Raw genomic sequence first — 21,931 nt, forward strand, 5'->3', positions numbered from 1 at the left:
TCACCATTCAGTTTAAAACTATGACACTGCCCGAAGCCCATCATTCCCTAGCACCTGTCCCCGTTGGAGGTTTCTCTATGTTTCTGTTGACAATATGACTTATGCTATATTTTAATGAACATTCCATTGAAAAGTCACATACATAAAGCGTCTGTCCCAGGTGTGCAGCCCAGCCTTCAGCAGGGTGCCCAGAACCGGATCAAGGAAAAGAACATCACCTCTGTCCCAAGAAGCCCCTCCTGCTAGTCCCAGCCATTCCCACCAGAATGATTGGCATCATGACCTCTGCGCCTGGTTTGAACTTTATTTAAATAAAATTGAAAAATGTGTGCTCTTTCTGCCTGGCTTCTTTAGCTTCATCCTAGGTCTGTGAGAGTCACGGGTGTTGGTCGTTCATTTTATTTCATGTGTACTATGCTACTGTAAGAATATATCATGAATTATTATTTTTTTTCTTATGTTGACAAATGGATTGTTTCCAGGCGCAGATATTTAACATTACTGGATATTGCCAACCAGTTGTCTGAAGTGGTTCTCAGTTCATACTCCCACAAACAGTGTACATATAAATTCCAATGGCTCCATATCCTTACCAACACTAGGTATTGCCTAATAGATAATTTAAATAATTCCAGGAAGCTACTTCAAACCCTTTCTGGAAGAAAGAAGACTAAAATTCCCAACTAGCAGTCTTTTCCTTGATCAGCTTGACCCTCCTAGCTGAGTGGCATTATTGGCTTATATTACTTATATTTTTTCCTAGAAATTGAGGTGAAGCCAAAATAATGCTCAATTGTTGAAGTTGCCATCTCAGGAGGAAGGCATGTTATTCCATTAAACATACTTTTTCCTATAAAATTAGCTAATACTTTTTGTGTTCTTACTATCTGTCAGATACTATCTAACTGTTTTACATATATTCTCATTTAATCATTTTAAGAGTCTCATGAAGAAGGTATTATTATAACCCCCACTTATAGACAAGAAAACCGAGGCTAAGAAAAACTAAATAACTTGCCAAAGGTCAAATATTTGCTAAGTGATACAGTCCTACTCAAACCCAGGGTAGTTGGACAGGGCTCCATGTAAGTGACTCTGCAATGCAAGGTGTGGTGCACTGCTTTGCACATGCTTACATCAAAACACAAGGGCAAACATGCAACAAGCGAATGGATGCATATGGGTGAGGTAATGCTTCTCCTGCACTGTATCCAATTTAGCAGACTTTTGACTGTTTGACTTCTATGTTTAGAAATTCAGGCAACTGTTAGGTGATTTCAAGCAGCCGTTAGAGAATTAAGCTCAATATATGCCTCTCTCACGGTTCAAGAAGTGTTTAGACTGAAAAGAAAATGGTTCTAAAATCTGCCCTTTACAACTACTCACCTGTGTCAGCAAAGATTTTCTCCATACAAGCAACCAAAAGAAAGCCTAGAAATAGAGATTGACTCCAACGGGTATCAAAACCTCCACCTTCAAATTTTTGTATTTATTAAAGTCTCACTTTCTCACTGGATTTATAGTAAGTAAATGTAAAATCTTGGAACTTATAAATTCATACAAATAAAATACTTGGAGAACAGGGTCTATTGCCAAAAACCTCAAAAAATGACTTACCTGGGTTCTCTAATATCAAACATTGTATGAATTCAGAGAACTATAAAGCAAAATCTAATAACCATGTAGAGGGTGCCCTGCCTTTAGCATACTCAAAGAAATCAATTTTTATCTAAAGAAAGGCTTAATCTGAACATTTTGGTAACAGCAAAAATCACACTTTATAGTATTTAGATTCCCAGTGTCCTTTTATAATTACTTCTCCCTTGAATGGAAAAGTTTATTTTGCCAAATAAATATATAGAATGACTTATCAGACCCTGATGGGCATGTCTTTTTTTTTTTTTTCACTATAACTGCCAGAAAATGAAGAGCTAACAGTAGCAACTGTCTGATAACATTCTTTTTTAAAAAAAATGTCCTGCTTTATGTTGCATTTAATTGCATAAGCTACTTCAAATCCTTCCTGGAAGAAAGAAGACTAGAACTCCTCATTAACAGTTCTTCATCAGTCCAACCTCCCGGCCAAGCAGCATCAATGGCTCATACTACTTCTACTATAATCTAGAAATTGAGGTCTATTTAAAATAATGCTCAACGATTAGAGTTACTAGCTCAGGAGGAAGCCCAGGCTATCCCCCAAAACGCTCTTGATGACGATCCCACATGCAACAGTGGGGCAGAGTGCACCAAGTGCAGGATAGAGGAGAGTTTTTGTTGTGCCAAGAAAAACAACATGTCATTGACAAAGAGACAAATGCATATTGCTGTTCACCTGGAAAGCTACAAAATCATAAAAAGGAGACTGTGCAGAGGACAAGCATTGGCTAGCTGGGTCGTGCTTGTTGCCCATGTTAGTAAATTCACTTTCAGTCCAAGTCAGGGAAGTTGGCTGTCCAGACGGCCTGAGGAGGAACCTACCTTTGATGGCTAAGGTGACCAGCTAGGCACTTGAAACCTCATCTCTGCCCAGACTCACTTTTTTAGTTTGCGGATTAGAAATAAAGACAAGAAATTTTACTTTCATCTTAAACTTCTGGTTATTACAAATTCCTTGGTGACAAACCTAGTTCAGTCCAGCCCACATATACAGAATGTATATCTCAGATTTTCTAAAGTAGGCAATTGATTATGAACTATGGAAAACTCAGATGGCAGGATGAGATGCAGGCAGAGAGATTCTGGCTGGGAAACAAAAGTGCGTTAAGTACGTGTTGTGCTGTCGTGATAAGAGTTCTGAAATTTAGCTTCTGTCTTAGCTTAGATGGCATTTGTCCTTTACTTTGTGATAAAGCTAATTTCAAAACATTTTATGTTTTATTTAAGAAAGAATGTGTAATAAACATAACAATCCTCCCATGAGAAAATACTGTTTAAGAGCCCACTTACTTCCTTCATTTCCAACAATTTAGAAAACTCCCTTGTAACAGCTTGCGCTACACAGCTCCGATTCCGCCCTTTATCAGTTCCCGCTCCTTTTAAACCCTCACCATCTGACATATTAGATTTTTTTCTCGAAGAACTCAATTGCCTCTGGTATTGGATAAAACCCTAAAGTGAGGGGTGGTCTTTGAGTAGCTACTTACCCTAATGAAAATTTGTATAAACAAACCAGGAAATATTTATTAACTTCTCCTTGAAAATTTTACAGGAACTTCCCTTCAAATATTTGAAAACCTCTCACCCCCGTATAGAATGATTTACAAAGATTTAATCGGACCCGAGCCTGGGTTTCCCTGCTTGGTCCGGTGGGCAACTCTGTGTTGGGAAGAACTTCAGGCCCCAAGTGGGAGGCCTGAGCTCTGACTTCCCACACTGTGAGCCCACCTCTGTACCCTCCCCACCCCAAACCCACCTCTAGAACCCTGTCTGTAGGTCTCCCGCTGGGAACCTACCTCTGTAATCCCGTCCACCACAAACCTGCACGTGAGCTCCAGCATCTTCACTATAGCTAATTGTCTTACTTTATTACTAGTGATGTATAAAGAGTGAATATGTACTTCTCTTGAATTTTGAGATTGGTACAAAATGACAAAACATTGTGTGCTCATGTGATCTTGCTCTGAGAATGAACTGTCACATATCAGGAATTTGCTATCCTCACGTTCCCTCATCAATGCCTCTCCTCCCACAGGCTTCAGTGGGCATCCCAGATCTATGCACATGAAGACAATACAACCCAGTAAAGAAATCCCAAGACTTCATGAGGAAGGCCGCCCAGGTTGCCACTAATGCAGAGATTCAGCAGATTGAACCCTGAGGCATTGTCATTTTACTCTGCGATGTCCTTCCACTCTGGGGTGGCTGGCCCAAGGACATCCCCACGTTCCACTGTCTATGTTTATAGCCACCAAGGTTTCCCACAGGTTATCTTATTTCCCGCGAAGGAACACGCCTCTCCACCGTCCTCAGGAACACACACTTAAAAATGGAAACAGAAGATGAGAAATGTGATGGCCTCTGTATCCTGCCCCCGAGATACAAATCTGTAACTAAGAATTAGGCTTTTAATTTTCTTAAGTATAAATGTTGCCCAACAGAGAAGCATGGATTACTGTTATATCTAAAGTATTTGCCAAATCATATTTAGGAGCCATTTAGGAGTGATCATTTTTTCCCAATTTGCTTCAAATCAAATTCATTACTGATCAAACTAGCTGTTTACAAGAGTTTCCAAAATAGAGCATCCCAGATTTTCTGTGCTGCCTTTCTGAGAGGCGATGAACCAGCCTCACAATTTCCTTAAACTTCCCATGAGGAGGGCTGCCTGCTGGCCTCATGGTGGCCTGACTGTATCAGCTAAAGATAGCAAGATACCTAAGAATAGCTGGGCGCCGTGGCAGTCTTTCTGACGTTATTCACTCGCAGACACACTGGACTCTGCAAAGGCTGGTGTGGCAGAAGACGAATGGACTCCTGTGCCACTTCAGCGGACAGAGCCAAGATAAACCCATGAAGGCTGCAGGGAGGAAAATGTGAACTCAGTAACACTGAGTTATGAGAGCGGTATCTGATCAATCATGGAGTGGCATGCCACAGCAAGTCATGCCTCAATCCGACTGGAGGATTATCTGCACCCTGGACCATCCTGGATGCTAACCCATCAAAGATGTCGCCAATCTTAAGATGATTGGTCTCTATCCTGGACTTTAAGAGGGTAGAAAAGTCCTTGCTTTAAATCCATTACATAACAAAGCACCCCAAATGCTGCCAGTCTGAAAACTTGCTTTGGCCAAACCTTCCCATCATCTAAATATGTGTGTGTACTCACTCATCTCTCTGCATCTGGAGAAAGCTCCAGCAGAACCTGGAGGTGGCCTCCTGGGGGGAGGCTGGTGGCCAGAGGACAGAGGTGAGAGGGAGACTTTCAGTGCATGCTTGTCTTTCACATTTGAATTTTGAACCATGTGTATGTATTACCCATCCAATAAGTCCAACCAATCAATAAGGATATCAAGTTAAAGATGGAGAAAACAAACACCAGAGGTAAGCGATAAGTAATATTTGTAGTTCAAGCTACATGGATACTGATGACGTGACACAGGTGCCAAGCAAGGGAGGAGGGGTCACCAAGTTCATGGGCCAACAGCCACTCCTTCAGTCTAGGACAAAGGCAGGAGACTACATTGTAAACACAGTCTGATTGGCACACAGCCACACTCATTTGTTACATATAGTCCTTGGCCACTTTCCTGAAGACAGCAGAGTTGATTCATTGCCACAGAGCATGTAACCCTATAAGCCTAAAATACTTACTATATTTTAAATGCTTAAGCCCCATAAACCTAAAAGATTTACTCTTTTCCAAAAAAGTGTGTCAACCCCGATCTAGGAAAAAAGTAGGAAAAAGAGATATTTTTCCTTTGCTCATCAGACAAAGGCCCTTGCGAGAACCTTAAGTGTAATTATTACTGACTTCAAGTTATGCGTTAAAGAGAGAAATCACTTGGGCAAAGAACATGAGAAGCTTGGACTCACCTCTAACAAATGCTCCTGCAGCCCTAGTTACTTATCTAACCCCAGCATCAACTGAAAAGACTGTCCTAGGACAGGTGGGAGTTTCCTCCTAGAAACATGAGTTAGTGTGAGATGAAGGCCCCCAGACCAGCCGCCCTCAGTAAAACAGGCTGTCTCAGGGTGCCGGCACCCCAGGCATGGGGCTGGGCAGTGTCTTCATACTTTGTAAAACCCCTTCCACTTAACATAACTCCTTTGCATGCAAAGAACAGAAGCACACTCTCTGTGGTGATGTGTCAATTATCATATTTTTTGAAAAGTAGCCTTTTGCCTAATTCTCCCACTAGGTTTTAAATTCTAGAGGAAAGAGACCAATTCTTATTTTCAGTATTCTTAGCAACTATGGATACCTGGTCCACAGTGGGCTCAGTAATTACTATCAGTTGAATAAAGAGAATAAATACGGAATTACACTTGCTAGAAATAGAGCAACAAGTTATCACCAGAAACAGAGTTCAGGCTCATTGACACCTATAATACCGTTATTTTAGTAAATTCATAGAAGACAGATGCAAGAGTTCTAAAGGTGCGTATTAAATTTTAAAAACTTGCAATGTCCCAAAAGTTTTCTACAAGAGTCTCCCATGTCCCAAGCCTTTATACTTGTACGTTCTAAGGAAATACAGTAGTGTTAGGGGTGGCATTTTTAATTTTGATTAGGACTTTTGTCTTCTCATGGCATGAACTCTTTAAGCTTCACGTTTACACAGTAATTGCATAATAATTTTGTAATACTCTTCACCACCGCTTTCTCCTCCCGAGTCCTTCAAATGCCAAAATAAGTGAACTTTTCTTCCAGTTTGCAAAGCTACAGTCAATTGATTTTCCCTCTTCCTTGCCATCCGAGCATCAGCATGCTACTACCAGCTAACTGGTTAGTAGGGACACACCACCAGCTAACAGGTTAAGAGGGATGCACAGGCAACACAGATGAAGATCCATGTAGAGAGTTATAGCCTGGGGCCTGGCTAATGACCCCTTTGGGCTCCTTTACTGGGTAGATCTGGGAATTTGCTGAGAAAAGCTCTTAGAAGTGCTATTATTATTAGGCCTGTTCCCTCCAGAAGCATACACTCCTCTCCTTGCTGGTAGACAGTGTCCCTCTCTCCTCTCTCTGCCCCCAGACCCTCTCCCTGCAGAGGCCTCAAATTTCATCTCTCAGCCACAGATGACTACTCCTTCCAGAGATGCCTTCTTCTTCTTCTCCTTTATTTTCAGGGCTGCACCGGGACCTGGGACCTGGCCACCAACTGCGTTTACAGGAAAGCAGGAAGCTCCCTTGGTGCACTGGAGAGCGTCGAGGCTCTGGGACCTTGGCCAGCAGTGGCAGTGGGTGGCTGCCTGTGTCTCCCTGCCTCCCCAGACCAAGCCTCATCTTCCTCACCCTCACACCCACCTGAGATGGACAACCCATCTCAAACCTCAAAGACTTGGGTAACCAACAGACCATCCCTGGGGACACTGTCCCTAGTCCCTCTCCACAAACAGAGGCCTTCTGGAAGATCTCTGGAGACCTCTAGGGCTGGGTATTTCATAGCCACAGGCTGCAACTATACACTCCACCGGGCCGAGGGGTAGGGAGATTGTGACATTTGCCTTGTGTGATATTGTGATTTATGATAAATGTATGTTTGGTCTTAGTCTGTTCCTGGCACAGAGCTCCTAAAACCCCTGAAATTTCCTAAGTGACTAGGGCAAAAAAGTGTTTGTTATGTTAATAAGGTAAAGTTTAGAATGGACCCTTTGGACTTGGGCTGGTTGCCAAGGGAACCAACCACTTAATTATAGGGTAGGAACTTTCAGTCTAAACTCCTGACTTCCTAGAAGGGAGAAAGGGCTGATGGCTGAATCAACTGCCAACAGCCAATGATTTAATCAATCGTGACAATGTAATGAAGCCTCCGTAATAACCCAAAAAGATAGGGCTCAGAGTTTCTGAGTTGATAAACATGTGGAAACTAGGGGAGGGTGGTGCACTTGGAGAGAAAATGGAAACTCCGTAGGCCTTCACCATACCTGGCCCTCTGCATGTCTTCCATCTGGCTGTTCCTGGTGTATAAATGAATCAGGAGGCTTTGGTTAGAAATAAATGATAAAGATTTATTCATGGGTTTTAGGAATTGTACACTGGAAACCCAATGAAGCAAGAACCACAGAGCTTTGAAGAAGAAAGAAAAGTTAAGGGATCTTTTGGTAAAAAGTACATTCTTGAGAAGAATCACTTCTGCATTCCTGGCTTCTGAACTGGTCTAAGATGATAATCTTCCAGCTTTCTGGTGGTCTAAATAACGGATGTCAGGCCGACTAGATACATGAATGTTCTTTCCTAAGTCCTTCAGGGGGTAATCAGAGGGTTATCTGTAGGAGATATATATATATCCAGGCATAAATGGAAAATTCAAAAGTTTAAGTTTCCAGGCTTGTTAAAGCAAGAGTAGAATCATTTCCTCATGCCTCAGCCTACTTGGTTAGCTTGACTATAGTGACTCCATTTTATTTCTTCACCCTTTTCTCACTTAGTATATTTTTATAACAAAATGGTGATCTAGTAAGTAAACTATTTTCCTGAGTTCTGTGAGCCGCTCTACCAAATGAATCAAACCCAAGGCTAGGTTGTGGGAACCTCCGATTTATAGCCAAGAGGTCAGAAGCCCAGATGAGAACTTGGACTTTCAAATGGCATCTGAAGTGGTGGTGGCGGGGGTGGACGGGAGAACCGTGGGCCTGAACCTTTAACTTGTGGGATCCGATGCCATCTCCAGGTAGTGTCAGAATTGAATTGAATTCTTGGATACCCTGCTGGTGTCAGAGAATTGCTTGGACGTGTGGGGGACTGTCTGCACCCCACTTCCTCCAGCAGTGGAATTGGGTCCAGACTTAATTCACCTTGTTATTACATCACTGTATTCTAATTTTATGCAGAGAGGAAAAACTATGCGTACTTGGTCTTTAGGGTCATTAAACCGATTGAGCACTTACTACATGCAAATTTTCTATGAGGTACTTAGGTAAACTGAGGCAAATGCGGATGGTCCACTTAGGTTGCCGCATGGAGGGTATCTGTAGGGCAGCAAGTAAGAAATAAAAATAGAAAGGCAGATTGCAGGGAGATGAGATGATGGAGGGCTTTGATGCTTAATGCCAGCCTAAGGAGGCTGGTAAGAAGTGGGAATAAGAAATAGCCCTCAATGCAGATCTCATCTCCTCTCCGGAAGCCTCCTCTCACCCACTTCTCTGTATTCCTGGAGTATTCTGCACTCACCTTGACGTAGAAGGCCACAGGTTTTGGAATCATGGAGGTACCTGTCTGCCCCAACCTGCTGCCTGGATGCCTTCTCCACCAAATCAGCTCCCAAGAAGGGTAGGAGTCTGCGTGTTCTGTAACAGTCACAGGGTTGAGCAGGGGTGCTGTTCAAAGTATACACCAGGAACTGCCTCTGCCCCTTAGGAAGGGGCATCAACCATCAACAGTGGACCAACTGGGGGCCGTGCCCAGAGGCTATGCCACAATCCATGGCAGAAGCCGAAGCAGGCCTGGAGAAAGGCAGCAAGGAATAAGTTTTTGGAAACAGCAATGCTCAGACTGAGAATGTTGTCTTGGTTCCTGGCACAGAGCTTCAAAGCTCTCAGAATTTCCTTCAGGGCAGGAGTGTCTTTTGTCATTCATAACAAGCCCCTTTAGACCACACCTTCTCAGGTGACTCAGGTGGGCCTCTGGACAGTTTCAAAGGAGAGGCTGGCCACACACTGATTACAGGGCTGGAACTCTCACTCCATCTCTCTGGGGAGCATAAAGGGTGGGAAAAGAGCTCAACCACATGGCCAGTGAGAAGTGTGTGTGTGGAGCTTCCTGGTGGGTGGACACATCAAGTGCTGGGAGGGTGACAGCCCTGACCCACCCACAGGGGGGTGCAAGAGCTTGCACTACTTCCAGACCCCGCTGCATTGCTTCTATTTGGTTGATGCTGACTTGTGTCCTTTATAACAAAACTGGAATGGTAAGAATTGTGCTTTCAGTGAACTGAGAGTTTTTCTAGTAAAATATTGAACCTAAGAGTCTTATGGGAACCCTGAATTCATAGCTGATGGGTCAGAAGTTCAGGTGCCCTGAGACTTGCAGCTGGTGTCTGCAATGGGGCCAGTCTTGTGGGATTTAGCCCTAACCTGTGGCTGGGTCTGTGCTAACTGCAGGTACTAACTGTAGGACATCGCCGGTGTCTGGGAATTGCTATCAGAACAGGCTCCACCAGGTATGAAACCAGACGTATGACTCTGGAAGTGAAGCCAATTCTCTGAACCTCATTTTCCAAAAACTGAGGTCATAGAACATAGGCCATATGACAGGATTTTTATTATAGTAAATGATACATCCCCACAAAATGCTAAGATAGCACATGTAAACGTGATTCCCTTGGAATCAAAGGGACTTGGCAGCCTCCAGGTGGTGGGCTGCCAGAGGCACCTGGTTTCTCCACACTTCTGAAAGGCACTGGCCATCTGGGAGAGGGAACTCAGCGGATGCTCGTATCAGTTAACCCAGACATCAGCTGCCTGGATATTCTCAACAACTCCAGGCTCTTGGGTCATATTGTCCCAGGACATTCGAATTAAAATGACTCAAACTCCTTCCCTATATATGGTGGGATGTCAGCCTGCCCCCTCATCACCTATCAGGGTTTGGGGTGAAGGTAGGCATCACAACTCCCCCAGCGGCCCCCACACTCTTGATTACCCTAGGTTCTTATCTCTAACCGTCGATTCTTTCTTTTGCTCACATTAATCTAAATTTGGAAAACAGCCTTTTCACCATTGCTCGTAAGGAAACACAGTTTGGAAGGATCTGGGGGTGAGGAGGGCAAAGGTAGACCTGAGAGTGTGTATCTGATGTCTGCTTTATCATGTCCTTCAGCCACAGCTGACAGTGGGACTCATCTTGGCCACTTCTGCCCCTCCCATCCACTTTGACATCTTGCTGGACCCCAGCCCTCCACCCCTCCAGCTCCCGAGTCCCTCGTTCTCAGGTTATACCTCTTGTCTTTGACTTCAAGCCCCAAACCATGGAAACCTATTTTAAACAGTGACTGTCGTGAGATGCCAGCCTGGGCTCCAGCCTTAATCTCCATTTAAAGCCTTTACTCCCCTTTCACTCCGTGTGTGTAAATGCACACGTGACAAGATCTTTGTCTTCAGTCCACAAGGTTGTCTTCCTCGGACCTTCTTTTCTGCTTGTTTCCCCTCACAGTGATTTAAAATGTATTTTAAATTGTTCTGGGGGAACCTCCTTATCAGAATGATTCAAAGACAAAATTAACAATAACCCATTATCTTGACATTCACAGATAGTCAATGGCTAACATTTTGGGGTATAATTTTCCAGATTTCTTTCTATGCATATATTTACACGAATCCATAAAAAGGCATTCATACTAAAAATGGGATCAGGTCTGATGCACTGTTTGTAACGTTTTTCTCACCCAACAAAGTATAAACTTTTTTCCACATCAATAAATCTACATCTACACCATCTTTTTAAAGGACTGCATAGTATTCCTTGTATGAATTTTCAATCTCCTGTTGATAGAGCTATATCGCTTTCTTTGCTATAGTAAACAATGCTGCAATGATCTTCTTTATGCATTTGGGCCATGATTTCCTGAGTTAATTCCTAGAAATGAAATGGAAATATTTACTTTGCATCAAGAATATATTTTTGATTAAATAAATGGGATTATTTCCACAGCCTACATGTTAATAAACCTTAGATTTTAATAGTGTTTCAAAAGAAAGTAAGAAAGGAGGAAATTATGTAAGAAAACGATACAAGGTAGTCTCTCTGAAAGTTTATACACCTGAAGCAGATGATCATAAAATTATCTGGCCATGTATCAAAAGGACAGACACAGGCCCCACCTGCTATTTGCCAAGACAGTGAGTGATAGATACACACAGATACAGTTTAAATAGACTTGAACTGTCCACACAATTTCTTCTTCTATTGAACCAGTGTCCAAATTTTAAGACTTCTTCATCCCTTAATACTTTAACAGACCAGCCTTTAATCCACACTGCTCTCTTGATTGCTGAATGCTAACTCAAATCCCAGGGTACAGGGTCCTCTGATAACCTCCAGGGAGGAAGGTTTTGAGAACCTAAACAGAGGGGCAGCTGGGCCACAATCCAGAAGTGCCGACCCAACATCCCCCCACTCCCCAAAGCTCACCACACACAATTTGGAAGTAGGACCCTGGCTAAAGGTAGTAAGAGTTCAGAAAAGGCCTCCCGAAAAGGTACTACTTTGGCATGGAAGTTATTTTGAGCCAAAGGCAATCAAGATGCTGCAGGCTCACAGAAACTTTTACCTCTTCCGTAAAGAATTTACATTAGGGTCTTGGCTCCCTCTGAGTGTCCCTGAGTTGTGGGAGAGCAAAGCAGGGTAACTACCAGGGTCAGCCACTAGTCTTCTTCTGTGGGTTCACACTTCTGCTCCCAGAGCAGCACAGAACTCTCCAGGAGGGGCATGGCCAGGAGGTAACCTACACCCTCTGCCCAGGAGATCTGGAACACCTGGGGCCTGGAGGCACTGCTTTGTGCAGAGCACAGGGAACAGCCCTTGTTAGCTCTGCCAAATAATTTACTGCAGGAATATTAGGAAGCACACAGGATCTCCAGGAGGCTGGATAACCAGGCTCAGAAACAGAAAGGAGATGGGGAATTCTGGCTAAAATTTATCTCTAGTCTCTAGATTGTCTCCTCAATAGTCAAAGTCCAAAGAAACAGTTCTGAGCCTTCCCCCAAGACCTGTCCTGTCCTAAGGCTGCTGCGGAGAAAAAAACCCAAACACTAGGACACATCAGCTCTTTCTCCGTGCAGATGATTTCAGTGTGAATAAAAAGAAATGCACAGTATTTCTAAGGAAAAGATGCGTTCATGTCCTGTCTTCCACCTCAAAACAGGCAGACACCTCTTTCCCCAAGCTTCTGAGGTCAGGAGCAACAACCAGACATGGCAACCTTGGAGTTTCCAGTCCCTTGGGCACCAATCCAAGTTACTTAGGAATATTCACAAAGCAGCAGAGAGGTGCAGAGTGGCAGATCAAGGTTGCATTTGGAGAAAGATTAATCAACAAAGAATTCCCAGAGAAAGGGAGATTTTAATCAAGTGTAGGAAGAACAGATGATGGGGCAATGCTATGGAGAGAAGAGAGACCCAGGTCTGGAGGAAATACAGCCAATGCCCTTACAAAGTTAAAACACATGGGCCCCAGTTCACCAGGACCTGCCCCTCTCATAGATATAGAGTTGTGCCAACACATTCTCCTCGGGGAGTTTGGGGCAACCTGACAGTTCTGGTCCTTTGGGGAAGTTTTGGGTCCATAAAAATTGCTGCAGGAAACAACTGATGATGTCCACTAATGAAGAATGGGTAAACAAAATGTGTTACATACATACAATTATTCAGCTTTAAAGAGAAGGGAAATTCTAATACATGCTGTAATATGGATAAACCCTGAGGACATTATGCTAAATGTAAAAAGCCAGTCATAAAAGGATAAATACTGTATGATTCCCCTTATACGAGGTAATTGGGACTATTAAAAAAAAATCACAAAGACAGAAAATAGAATACAGGTTACTAGGGGCCATGGGAGGAGGAATGGGGGGCGGGAGGTTAGTGTTTAATGGGGACAAGTTCAGTTTTACAAGACAAAGAGTTCTGGGAATGAATGGTAGTGATGGTTGCACAATAATGTGAATGTACTCACTGCCTTGATTTTTAGATCATAAAATGGTTAAGATGGTAAATTTTATGTTATGTATATTTTACCACAACAAAAAAATATCGCTGCATAATTATCTATCTAATTGATCAGAAACTACAAGACAAACAGCTTTGGATGTTTGCAACCATCCTATGGTCAGGAGTATTTCACTGTCGTGTCCTTTTGTGCCTTCATCAAAGCTTTATCACTATATAAAGCTTTATGTACTATAGAAGCATACAAAATAAGCATAGGATGTGGGGCAAGAAAAGCTACTTGCCCAATGAACAGCCAGGCCTGCCCCTCCCCCAACCTCTGCTTCTACCTTCCTGTTACCCCTGCCCCTAAAGGCTTAGAAAACCACAATCAGCAATTTCTCTGGTAGAGACGAGAATATTCCCAGCAGGGTCTCTGTGGCTCCTGCGGGATCCTTGAACCCAGAAGATACTCCCTAGTGAATCAGAGATGTGGGCTGGTAAAGGCAGGAGAGAGTAGGCTTATGGAGGAAGAAGACATTTCAAAGGGGGAGGAAGCAGGGGGAAAGGCAGAGAAAACACACAGCTGGAAGAATGAGATGTAATTAACACCAAACACATCTCATTTCACTCCTCTGTCCCATACCAGCTAGCCTGGCTATCACTTTTTCATCAGCATTCCTGGCTTTCTTTTTCCTCAATTGGGTACACCCAAACTGATCTCTGGTTTCATTTCATCCTTATCAACAGTTAGCTGTCAGCAAAAGATTAAATAGCTAGAATGTGATCTTCCCACAAGCTGAATGGGGAATGAAATTTCCATTCTGCCTGAAACAATGGGAGCCTTAGAAGCCACAGCATTAAACAAGAATTAAATACCCACTGAAGTCTTCTTCTAAAAGATAGACATGATGACACTTAAAGAATGCTACAAAATTGTCATTTATGTGATGTGCAAATTCTTTTTATGTGAATGTGCTCAATACTATGAATTCTGACACACACAAGAAACATGAAAATTTTAAAAATCACTTCATTACACAAATATTCATACAGCTTTGTGAACGCCGTGTTATATAATACCATGCAGAATACTAAAACAGATGAATTTACCACTATTATAAGTCCGCTGAAATTCCATTGAACTTGTTTTGAATTTTCAAGCCTCTGCTCACATTAATCAAATATGTCTCATTCAAATAATCAAGCAGATGCTAACTCTGGATCTATTCAAGCTCTGAGTTCCAGGGGGTGGCTACTATAAAAACTACCCACTTGGGACAGTGGTACAACGGTAAAGGCACAAACTCATCTGGGTGTGTGTTTAATATCAAGCCACAAACAAGACTTGATAGTAAATGACTTTTATTTTATTCAACGGACATAAGAAAAGGCAGAAGTGGGCACTCTCTGGCCAGAACTGGTCCTCGGCCATAGAGCTTCACGATGGAAATAGGTTTTTAGCCTCAGTTGGGGCACTAGGCTGGTCTATTGTTTCCGAGGCAAAGAGAAGCTGGGGGCTTTTGACCACCGGTAAATCATCAGCAGCATTTCCGGCAATAAAGACAGAGCCCCTGCTCCTGGCCTGTCCATGGATACCCCTCCCTTCCCAACCCACTCTTTATTGGCAAAACTATGGAACCTAGCTGAGCTTCCTAATGAAAGTTATGTGGTGGTGATACAATGAAGGGAAAAGGACCTGCCCTGGAAACAGGCCAGCCTCTCCCACCTATCGCCCATGTGTGTGACCTGAGGCTGGTGGCCTATACATTCTGGGCCTCCCTCTCACCATCCATAAGCTGGGGGTCTAAATGACACCTCCAAGATAGGAGGGCTCCAAGATAGGAGGGCTCCAAGACAGGAGGGCTGCAAGAAACCAGCCTTGGCACCCCAATCCCTGGGTGAACAGTGGAAGAAACATTTCATGTATCTCTGGAAGGTGAGAGTGGAGAGGGGGACACTGCATTGTTTATGCCTAGGGAGCTGCTGGCCAAAGATTTTGGGATTTAGAAACCAAATGCAGTATTTTCTAAGAGTATGTAGCACTAAACATGGGGAAGAAGAATGGAGAAAGCACTTGGAAGCAAACATGGAGAAGAGGCATGCGACCGTCTGTTTCAATTTTTAAACTAATCAGTAAAAGGTCTTGCATCTCACACACTGGGCCAGCGGTACCAGAATCAGATGTTCAAGCCCTGTCCAGGGCTTTGTCCCCTAGACGCGGCTGGGATGAGGAGACTCAGATTCAGAAAGTTAATTAAGGTTTCGCCTCACCACCACTTCCTCGTCTGCACCCTCCAGAACCGAGTCACCCAGGGAGGCTCTTTTGGGTTATATTTAGAAAGCAGAGAAGAAAGACGGTAGGGGACACGCACAGACTCCCTTTTGGTCTATTCCCATCAATCTAAAAGTTAAATCTGACTTCACACATCTGGGCAGTCTCCCAGTTCCTGGAGACTCCACTCTAGTAAATTTGAATCTGGAATTCTGGAAAGCCAACTTCCAGCTGCTTCGAAAATGGAAGCGAAACCTGTAACCCACCCCCCCACCCCCCCGCCCCGACCCCAACACAATGCTGTGACAAGTCGTTTATGAGCATGTTCGGGCCGGGGTGTGGGGTGGGATGTGGGGTGGGGAGGTTCGTTTTCTTTTCCTACATTTTTTTTGTCTCATAGAGTAGAGCTGAAATTTGACATGTTAGCTTCTTTCCCTCTTAGTTTTTATCTTGAAACAACTAACATAGAGAAATTCTCCCTTGACTACTTCAAGTCACTTTTAAACCACAAAATGTTACAGTGAATGCTAAATTCTAAACTACAACAAAATTGGAAAAGAAAGTGGCTTCAGTTTAGGAAGAACGTTAAGAACTCCAGGTCTGAGGCTTGCTCTCATCCTGCCCTCCTTGGTCTGGGTGTTGGGGTCCTTAGAAATTCTCTCCTGGTGCTACGGGTTGAGTTATGTGAGGACCATAGGAGGGGAGAAGAGAGGAGAGCTGCTACCTGCAGCAAGCTAGCCAGGCTTGGCCTCCCACCTCAGCCTCCTGCCACCTGCTATGGGCCTGTGGCAGAGCACTTGACTTGGGCTGCAAGCAGGCAGGACCAGGACTTGGACACCTGGAGAAAAAATGGACAGAGCTGGCCGAGCATCAGCCCCAGGCTGGGCACCAAATCAAAAGTACCATTATTATGTGCTACCTGCTATCTGTGCTGTCATGCTGAAGTGGCAGACAGGGCCTGGGCGCCCCTTGGGTTCTTTCTCTCTCCTTCAAATACAAAAGGAGCCAAATTCCATTCTCCAATATCTCCAGCCATGAGTGACCTCTGACCCCAAGACTTAGAGAACCAAGTCCCTGTTTCAACAATTTTGGTGCCTCGGTGCTCCTGGCATGGAGCAGCATGACAGTGCCCACACTCTGCCTCTCCTTCTTGTCCTGCCAAACAAGTCCTCCTGGCTGCCCTTTGACCAGTCACTGTCCCTCACAGCTCCAGCTTCCCTTCTCTGAACTCCACCACTCAGCACCATTGCTAATCACAAATAACCACCAGGGTTCGCATCAGCTGTAGGGATGATGGCTGTGCCTGAGCAGGTAGAATTCAAGCCTCCATTTTGATCAGATATAAGAAGCACATATGTAGGAATTATGCTTTTGAAGTAAGAAGTTTCACTCCAAAAGTCACACACAAATGTAGATTGTTTGCTCACAATGCCAACTGACATCTAGCTTTTGTGTGTTTGGGGGCCATGTCCTGGCCATTAAGATATAATTCAAAATCTATTTGAGAATGTGCTTTTCTAAAAGGGCTCATGAGTCTAGCAGATATAACTTAAATGACACGTATGCAAAGTAAAAGTCTAGAACATCTCTGTAAAATGATTGTTGAGCACTTATTTAAAGCTGGTCTGCCGCATTACACAGATGACCCTGTTGGATGCTGAACAAGGAGAACGAACGCTGTCCATGTCCCTCGCATTTCCAGGTTTCCACACAACCTTGATTCCCGACTCCTGGGACTAGCACAGCGCCCAGGGGACAGGAAGGCAGACGGGAAGGTGTGCTGTCTGGAGAAGTGGGTCAACACAGCTTCCAGTGGGCAGCTCCAGCCAGGAAGGGCAGAGGCTTGGCCATGTGGGCCACGGTGACAGCAGCCACTTGCCACAGAGCTATTGGGGATGACTGATGACATGATGACAGTCAGCTTCTGCCCAGTTCCACCCCCTCTTCTTTCCCTTTAGATATTTGATCCTAGTAAATATTCTGCAGTGTGAACTCTCTCTTAGGGTCTGTTCTCAGAGCCTGGCCAGTGGGCCTTTAGGATAAGACATAAACCAAATTGCTCTCTTCCTTGACCCAGCCCATTAAAAAAATAAAATAAAATCCGATATAGATGATACTGAATTCTGCATACAACTCACCCTCTCTCATGAGTTCACAATACAGGCAGGAGGTAAGTCATTTGCTGAGAAAATGACTAAAGGTGCATGGATTGTCTGTGGCAGGATAGGGACAAAAAAAGAATAAAAGTCAGTGCTTTGTGTCAGCTCCACAGTAAAAAGGCCACATTCTGAGTAAGGAACAGAAGACTTTGCATAGGTGAGATATTGCTTGTGAGATGTAAAAACATTTCTGAATTTGCAAGGGTAATAAATTGATTTAAAAAAAAAAAAAGTCAACTCATTTTTTTTTAATGAAGTGAAATTGTGAGGGTGCTAAAAAAAAGTCATTAATACTCTTTTTATTTCGAATTTTTATTTTTCTGTCAACTCCAAAGATTACCTGCTAAATATGACATCTAGCCAACTCACTGTTACAACTGTGGCTTTTTAATGAGCCAAACTATTTAAGAGACATAATTATTCACTTTTACAATTAAGTTTCTTGTTAATAAATCAAGAACTAATAAAAGACTTGTAGCCTTTGAAACCATGTAGTTCTCTAAAAAGCAATAGTGCAATTTATGAAATCAAAGAATTATTTCAGTTTAAGAAAAAATTTCATACCCTTTTTAGAGTAGAAATAACAGGAAATTACTTCTCACAGAACCAATAATTTTACAGAAAAATATTCACAAATATAATTTTTAATTTAATTAATCTATTTTTTAGTATTTTTTTTAATAGTAAAAGAATAAATGTTACAGATTATCTGAAAATAGAAAATGTATTCAAACTAGTCAATTAGCAGAACAGAGTTTCTGGAAGAAAATTTCACATAAAATGCTTTAATTCCTATTTCTCTAAATGCACTTAGGAAAAAGCCAATGTAACATTATAACATCATTAAATGAATATCACCATGACTGTATTATTTGAATGTACTGCCAACTAAACATAACTTTATGATATTCTGCCTCTTATTGAAGAATAACTGCTCTAAGACAAAAGTCAGATTTTCTTCTCTGGACCAATAATCACGACTCATCTTATTCTCAGACAAGCACATATTAAAGCAAAACATAAAGCTCAAATAAATCCTCACATTTAAGTATTTAACTTTTAATAAAACTTACCATCACCAATTATTTAAAAGAAAAAACACCCTCCTACTAGGTACATTTTCCATTAAAATTTAATTAGTGCTTAGGTTTCAATAAGTCTTCTCATGACCCTATTAAGGTCTTTTTAATTGATTTAAAAAAAAAAAAATGTTCCAAAAAAGCAAGATATACATCAAGTGTAGAATAAGCTACTTAAAATTGCCTATAAATCAGTTTCTGTTTTGGGATGATGGAAAAGTTCTGGAAATAAATAGTGGCAATGGTTGCACAGCAATGTGAATGTACTTAAAGCCACTGAATTATTACTTAAAAATAATTAAAGTGGTAAATTTTATTATATTTTACCACAATAAAAAAAATACCCATACATCAATCTATTGTATATTCATTAAATAAATCAACACATCTTTGGAATGTTTATAAATCATCCTAATTTATCTATAATGTAACATTTCTCTCATTTGGCCATGTAATATTAAAACAAATTTTAAACTTTAAAAGCAACACATGCATTCTATATTTTAAGCAATGAAACTTGAAGCGTGGCCATGTGCTCCTATTAAATAAGATGTCAGTCACCCGCCATCCCTCTGTTCACATCATCCCTCACCCCACTGCGTCCCCCAGTCCCATGGCCCCTGCCCCCTCAGGCCCTGCCTCCTCCTCCATCAGGCTTCAGTGGGCACAGCCCTCAAGTTTCCTCTGCCTGGAACCATCCTCCCTTTCCCCCAGCCCTTCAGGACCTGGCTCTTGCTAACTTCCCAGGGAAGCCCACCCTGACCTTCTCAACCACCCCCACACTTCTCCTGATCTCTTCCCATTTCATTTTTGTCTGCGGCACTTCCTAACACCTAGCATGCTATGTGTGTTTATTTTCTATCATCTACCACCAAAATACAGTCTCCAGGAGAGCCAGAATGTTTGTGAATCTTACTCCCCACTCAACGCCCAGTGCATACAACAGGTACTCAATAAATATTTGATGATCATCAAATGTTGAATATCTAGTATGTACTAAGTACATCAAATACCTTTCTTTATAAGAATCTTGACTGTTTTACCCTTACACATATTCTTCAATGCCAAGAGGTTGTATATTTTATTCCCATTTTATGTGAGAGAAATTGTGAAATGAGTTAAGGAACATCAGATATGAGGACTAAAACTTTCATCATCATGACAATCACTCCAGCTTTCTTTTTATGCATGTTGCTTTCAGATTTATACCAAAGTGGGTTATTACGGGGAAAAAAATGCATGCGTATACTTCACGGTTATCTAACATTTGATGATTTATCTATGTTTATCTGAATCAAAACAACTACTTCCGAACACTTTCTAAATAGAAAAGGTAATTTAAAGTATTCCACATGCATAGGATTTATCTATCACTTTCAGATATTTTATTAGATATTTCATTTGAAAGTGACAGATAAATCTAGGTCTGATTTACTTTCAAATCACATATCTTCCGTATCAATAATTATTTCAGGATTTTATCACCATACTTATGTTTTAGTGGGCAATCTCTGAGACTTCCTTGAAAAATTACACAAAAATCTAGATGACTTTCTAATGGCAGAATGTCATTGTCCCTAATCCTTTGCTGAAAATAGGTTGGAGGAAATCCTCTTTTCTCTGAAGCAGGGAGATTATGTAATGCCCAGAAAGCGGCTGCCTTCTTCCCAGGGAGCCCTGAGGTCTGTCCAAAGAGAAAAGAGGTGCAGACAAGCTGCCTCTGTGCTTGGAACAGGTGTAAGGGAGGGAGTATACCAACACATCAATCTCAGACTCACAGTTCCCAGAATATGAACTTGAGATCTTTAGTTAAGTGTATCCTTCAACCTCAGGATTTCATTTTGCACAGACAGTTTAGAGAGGACCATTCTGCACTGGGTCTTGTGGCTTTAAACAGTGTCATGATCATTTATGGTTTTTATTTAAGGCTGGAACCACTCAACCTTGAAGTTGTAGGCAAAGTAAGTGAAAAGTATCCAGAATGATTCTAACCATCGGAGGTCATATTTCTGATCAAAAGGTGATAATGCTTAGGATCATTTCTGATATATGCTTATAACGGCATAGGAAAATATTTCATGAAAGATAATGAGGTTGTGATTTAAAAAAAAAAACAACTTTCATTAAGAAGTAGACAACAGTTGGTTTGAGAACTTAAGGATTGCTATGAAAATCCATGAGGTTATAGATGTGTGAGTAACAGTGTTGACGTAGCATGTTTGGTTGCGATGCTACAGATAACTATAGAGATTAACAACATGTCCATTATTCTAACTAGTATTTCAACTTGAACTTCTAACTCTCACTTTCCAATTTTGCCAGAGGTAAAATGTCATCCTGCACAAAGGCAGGCTGACAGAACAGGAAGTCTCTAAAATGCAATTCCATTTACTAGAAGAATTGGATCATTACCCAGCAGCCTCCTAGTCTACTAAGTTGACGTGTCCAATCCAGTTATGTGGCATACACCGTGACATCTGTTCCATCAAAAAGCCAGACGCTGTGGATTTAGATTATAATACACAACTCAAAACAATATGCTATAGTCTTATTTTAATACCAACCACCAATCTCCCACCAGCCCCCTGCAAAGGAAAAAAGAGAAACATCAAAAAGAAAAAAAGATATAAATACACACAACCTTAGATTGATCAAGTCATGAAAACTGTGGGTCTATTACATCTAATAATGGTCCAATCACCTAAATGTTTCACAGTTAAAAAAATAACCCATTCCCACTAAATATTCATTTTTTACTTTTGTCTTTCCAGATTTTGTGTATTTATTTCTGTTTCTGTATTTATTTGATAAAACAGTAAGCAAGCAATGTGCTTTTTCAAATGGCGCTCTTTAATATATAAAAGGTGCCAAAGAACACTCATTCTCCAGTTCGCCACTAGTTCATTAACTTCTGCCTCCACACCCTCCTGAAGGCTGTTCCCCTCAGTGGTTTACCTAAATCTAATCTCATGAGGGGGAAAAGCAGGTCCATGCAACTACACCTGGGGATAACTTCGCCAACAAAATAAAAGGGGTAACATAAGCACCCTAGTGAATTGTGAGTGAAAAAGGATGCTCTTAATTAGTATACTAGCATAACAGCATAAACT

The 21,931-nt window shown here is 42.1% G+C and overlaps 1 protein-coding gene across 2 annotated transcripts in view; it reads right to left on the bottom strand.

Annotated features, from left to right (window-relative positions):
- Positions 1–21,931, bottom strand: part of ATP11A (ATPase phospholipid transporting 11A) — a 140,599-nt gene that overhangs the window by 105,070 nt on the left and 13,598 nt on the right. The window contains exon 1 of one of the 2 annotated variants that reach the window (XM_039878802.1): positions 8,837–9,011. The exons of the other annotated variant lie outside the window; for it this stretch is intronic. Coding sequence (XP_039734736.1) covers positions 8,837–8,869 — 33 coding nt within the window. The 5' untranslated portion in view covers positions 8,870–9,011. Of the gene's footprint in view, positions 1–8,836; positions 9,012–21,931 lie in introns of those variants that run through there. 2 annotated transcript variants of the gene reach the window in all.

The sequence above is a fragment of the Pteropus medius genome, unplaced genomic scaffold, assembly GCF_902729225.1.
Source record: "Pteropus medius unplaced genomic scaffold, Ma_sr-lr_union100, whole genome shotgun sequence".
Lineage (NCBI taxonomy): Eukaryota > Metazoa > Chordata > Mammalia > Chiroptera > Pteropodidae > Pteropus > Pteropus medius.